At 26.3% G+C, this 5328-nt stretch overlaps 1 protein-coding gene and 1 pseudogene across 1 annotated transcript in view; both read right to left on the bottom strand.

Annotated features, from left to right (window-relative positions):
* Nucleotides 1–218: 218 nt before the first annotated feature.
* On the bottom strand, nucleotides 219–796 carry LOC111027920 (annotated as a pseudogene).
* Nucleotides 797–1959: 1163 nt separating this feature from the next.
* Nucleotides 1960–5328, bottom strand: part of LOC111027919 (zinc finger MYM-type protein 5-like) — a 5758-nt gene continuing 2389 nt past the window's right edge. Inside the window, exon 2 of the mRNA XM_022306419.1 lies at nucleotides 1960–2698. Coding sequence (XP_022162111.1) covers nucleotides 1989–2624 — 636 coding nt within the window. The 5' untranslated portion in view covers nucleotides 2625–2698 and the 3' untranslated portion in view covers nucleotides 1960–1988. The remainder of the gene's footprint in view (nucleotides 2699–5328) is intronic.

The raw sequence follows: 5328 nt of genomic DNA, 5'->3' as shown, positions 1-5328 counted from the left end.
ACTTACAAACTTTGATATTATTAATTAATTCAAATTTAATGTTTTTTTTTTATTTGTTACATTAAAATTGAAATACATTTAACAAACTTACCAGTACCTACTTTAGATTTTGAGATTATACATATTTATTATTATATTTGTATACATATAGTTGCTGCAGTATATTTATTTTATCTTAATGATCAATAACCGCATAACTGCTTTCATATACAAAATTATGTTTTTATTATTACATATAAAAAATAAGTATAATATTACAATAATTTTCTACGTTTTTTCATTGATGCAAATGTACTAATTACTTTATTGAAATTTATTGTTTGAGCTATGTTGCTTTCTATGCTTAGTATTAATTTGATAGCCGGTCTTCTGTCATAGTTGAGCTAAAACTTCTTTCAGCAGTTGCACTGCTGACTGGAAGAGTATAAAATATTTTATACAAAGTATATAAATTTGGACGAGAAGAAACCATGTCTCGGGATATCATGAAGTTCAATACTTCATTAAGTTTTAATGGTTCAACTTCATCATATACTTGATGGTAAACCAAACAAAATGAACGGTATTCCACTTCTATATCTACTTCATCTACGTCAACATTATAAAATTTTGATAAATTGTGAATAGAAATAATATTTTCATCTATGTTTTCTTTTGACATTTTTTTTTGGATTAAGTACTTCAAATTTGTTAACTATGTTAGAGAAATCTTCAAAACGATGTTTTAATGTATTTGTAAATGAATCTAAAATAACAAAATATGTATTGCATTTAATATTTTCATCAGCAGACTCAATAATATTTTCTAAATTATTTTCACCATGTATTTTATTTTTAGTTCTTATACGTCCTTGCTTAAAGTTATTGTATCCTCCAAACTGTCCCCACAATTCAGTAGCATTACATTTTATTTTTAAAAAATGTTCTTCATTTCGTAAAGATGAAATATCTAGAAAACATGTTGAAACCATATCATGTGCAGTTATTAAATCAATTTTAGAATTTTGTAAATAATTTAATAAAATATTAACTTTTCCAAGTATATTCTTCCACAAAACTAATAAAAAATTGAATTTAAAATTCATTATTTGAAAAAGTAATCCTTGTGCTTCTGAAATGGTTTTTAGTTTTATACTGAGAAGTTCTCCATCTGAGATTCGCTTTAATGAGGTAACAATTGCCGGCAAGTTTATGTATACTGAGTCTACCGCACGTTTGTGACTTGCCCATCTTGTCTCTTGAGAGTTGTTTTAGTGTTAGTACTAGACCATCAATTTTCTTTTGTTCTTCTTCAAATATTTTTAGTCTTGGTAAACTATTAGTTATAAATGTATACAATGCCTCAAGAATACCGAAAAATGAAACTGAATTTATAGATGATTTAATGGAATCTATAAGCACCAAATTTACATTATGTGCACAACAATGAATATATAGTGCTAATGGTGATACATCTTTTATTTTAGATTGCAGGCCAGAAAATCGTCCAAACATGGTATTGGCACCATCATAGGCTTGACCACGGCATAAAGAAATATCTAGTTTATATTCTTCCATTAACTTTTTTATAATGACGAAGTAATCATTTGCAGTTGCATTATGTAGTTCTTCAAAACACAGAAAATGTTCTTTGATATCTCCTTGTTGATCTACAAACCTCAAGCTAAAAGAAAATTGATCAATTCTTTCAATATCTATTGTCGAATCTACAATAATTGTAAAATATTTTGCTTGTTTTACTTCATTTAATATTGTATGCAATGTTTCATCTGCCCTACATTTAAGTATATCGTTTTAAATTTTCGGACTCAAGTATATTCATTTCGGTTTGACTCGGCCAAATGTTTAGCTAGAACAGCATCATATTTTGACACAAGTTTAACTATTTCAGTAAAAAGTCCTTTACTTTGTGTATCCTGATTTATGTCCTCTCTCTGTCCTCGAAATGGAAGACCATTTTTTGAAAGGAATAAAGATAGATCAATTAATCATTTTAACACACTTCGATTAAATTCTATTTGAGACTCTTGAACTTTCATTAAATTTTGTTGGATTGTAAAGTCTTTTGAAATTCTGCTTTTTAAAATTAAATATTCATTTTCTGCATCTCTGTGGTCCTTGGATTTTTCATGTTTAATAATTTTTTCATTTCCTTTGCGGAAATTAGAAACACCTTTATTAGGATTAGACCATTGATAACTATGCTGAGATACAGATGGAAACAAAAAGCAAGGAAAACAAAACATTTTGTTAGCTTTTGGGGAAAATACTAACCAATTTCTTTTACAGCTCATTCCTGATTTAACATTTTTGTTATACCAGTTGGGAAAAAATTTTTTGCCACACTCATTTTCTTCAAAAACATAATTATTACTATTAAAACCAGGTTGACAAGGCCCTATTTCAACAAGAGTTCTGATTATTTGAGGTGTTAACACAGTATCAATAAATAAATATGGATCTGATGGATAATCATGGCATCTATCAATTAATGTAGAGTATGAAACATTTTGGGCAAGTTCAATTTGTTTGTGGGTTTGAGAAGAAGAACAACTGTCCATTTGTGGTATATTATCATTGAAAGGTATCAAATCTGCTTGTTTATGTTTTGAATCGTCTGGCATGTAAGATGTTTGTATTAATAATTCCTCTTTTACGAAAGAAGCTGGAGGTAGAATGTCATATTCTGTTATAATATCTATAAAATATAGATTGTATAATCAAGACTTACTTTATTAAATATAATTAGAGAATAATTAGAGAAAAGTGAAACTAACAATTTTATAACGACACACAAAACTTTTGTATTTCAATTCATTTTTTTGAAATAGTAAATATATATTTAAATAATGCATTTATAAATATAATATTATACTGCATTTTAAAATTCTTAGTTTATCTTATTACCTACCTATAAGATAATTTTTTTTTTTTATAATTGATAAATCTTTCTTTTATAATTTAATTATTATTTAATATGAATCAGGTATTTAATATTAAAAAAAAAAAATCAAACAAGAGAATTTTAATTATTATTAATAAAAAATTTATTCTTTGGTTATAAATTTTATAATAAATCTTGATTCTGGTACTTCGGAATTAGAATAAAAGTATTGCCCATCAGCTCATATCTAATAAGTACATTCGTAATAGGTAAGTAATAACTATTAAGAAAGTAGTCTAAATAAGATTAAAAATTTAATAAATAAAATATAGAAATATAGAATATATTATTTATTTATTTTGATGTGAATTGAATATATTTTTATCAGTTAGTCTAGTATTTTTATTTAGTTGGTAAGTTTAAAGTACCTCATATCCTTATCTAATTATAATACAAGGTCTATAAAAAAAAGTAATATTTATATTTTAAACACCAATATAGTGAAATAATATTGTGTGCCAACCATAGGCGTGCGCACGGGGGGGGGGCAGGGTGGGCAACTGCCCCCCCTGCGGGCCGAACTTTTTTGCAAATAAATATTACTTACCACTTGCGTAATCGTGTTCGAGAGTTTGTGACTGATATAAATTATAAATACGATAACAATTTACCACGAATCTGTGATATGGGAAAAATTATCAGTTCAGAATTATAGTTACCAATGATACCGACTGACAAGTTATATGTTATAAACCATGATTTTAAAGAGTTCTTTATAATGGGTCGCTACCTTTTGTTCCACAAAACATTTGTTCCAAAAAATATTTGTTCCAATGTTGTTATCAATATCCGTGGTTACAATTATAAAACAGAAAATACAGATTATGTCGATAGCCGATAAGCGCAAATGAAAATATTAATATTGATTATTGGCGTTTGGTGACTATTGAGTTTTGATTTTTTGTCTATGCCATCGAGTATCGACTGAACATTGATTGGACAAATTTGTATACTTAATTTTAGTTTTATACTTTTATGTTTGCTTATTTATGCTTGACGAGTCTATTTTACTTTTTTTGTATTAAAATTGTATTTGTATTCGTTTCTACTAAAAGCAGAATACATTGTTTGAATTTTTCAAACCAAAAGCTATTACTAAAAAATGTGAAGAAAGTAAGTAGAAACTCAAAGTTTTATTTGACTATTTGCTTTGGTATAGATTTACCATTTATTTCTTTGATATATGATATTAAGATTTTAGTTTACAATCAACTGTTATTTATTTTATTTAAGTGCGATTTCCTCATTCAATTAGGTATACAAGATACAACCATTCATTAATCATTAATTATATAACAGTCTTGTATTTTTATCAATAATTAAGTGTTAAATTTGTTGTTTGCTTACGGAACAATTGTTATTCACTTTAGATTGATATACATGCCAATGTAAAAGTACAAATGATAGCCTATAGATCTATTTTAATAAATACTTGTATTCCAGACAAACCAATTTGTCATTATGATAATGAAACTACTTCTTGTACAAATATAAATGACCCAGATGACTCAATGCAAGAGGGAAGTACATCAGAAATAATTATTTACAAGTCATTAGGTATGTATTTATTTCATACTTAAAAATTCTGTTTCTAATCAGTGTTTTGTGTTGGCTGTTTGTGTTTTATGTTATAAATAATTATGTTCATGGTTTCTAATATAAAGTTTGTGTAAACGTGTAATGTATACAATTTCAATCTAAAAAGGTAATAAACTTTTATTTTTTTCTAATATACCTAAGTAATATGTAAATATAATTTGTCTAACAACACTGCGGTATAACATTTTTACTAGTAAAATATAGGTACCTACTTCCACTACATATTAGCAAGTAGGTAAAGAGGTAGCATTTTAAATTAATTTGTGATGTAGTTTAGTTATTGTATGCTTTTGCTTGATTGCTTTATGGAAATCTTTTCTTTTTTTTATTATGTTTTACTATTTTTCTAATTTTGTAAAAATATAACATGAAAATGTTAATAATGCATATTTTATATTTTATACAAATCAAAGCTTGCATTTAAATTGTTTTATGTAATTCTTTATTTAACTTAATTAATTTACATTTTTTTTGTTAGTTATAACTTAAAATAATATATTCTAAAATATAAACTTGATCTATTTCAATAGATGAAAATAAAAGTGTTTCCTCTGACATTCATCCCTTGGATCCTAAAGTTGAAGTTCCTAAAAATCAGATAGAATTCAAACAAAGAATTTTAAAAGGCCCATTTCAACCTATACTAGACATTTACCCAAGAACCTTGTTTAGTGGAACACTACGTAGTTTCCAAAAGTCATGGTATCAGCAATTTACTTGGTTAGAGTATAGTCCAGAAGAAGATTTGGCATTTTGTTTCCCTTGTAGGATGTTTATTGGATCCA

Source organism: Myzus persicae, unplaced genomic scaffold (genome assembly GCF_001856785.1).
Source record: "Myzus persicae strain clone G006 unplaced genomic scaffold, MPER_G0061.0, whole genome shotgun sequence".
NCBI classification, from domain to species: Eukaryota; Metazoa; Arthropoda; class Insecta; order Hemiptera; family Aphididae; genus Myzus; species Myzus persicae.
Note: the sequence above shows the minus strand (reverse complement) of the source record. Positions and strands in the feature narration are given on the sequence as shown.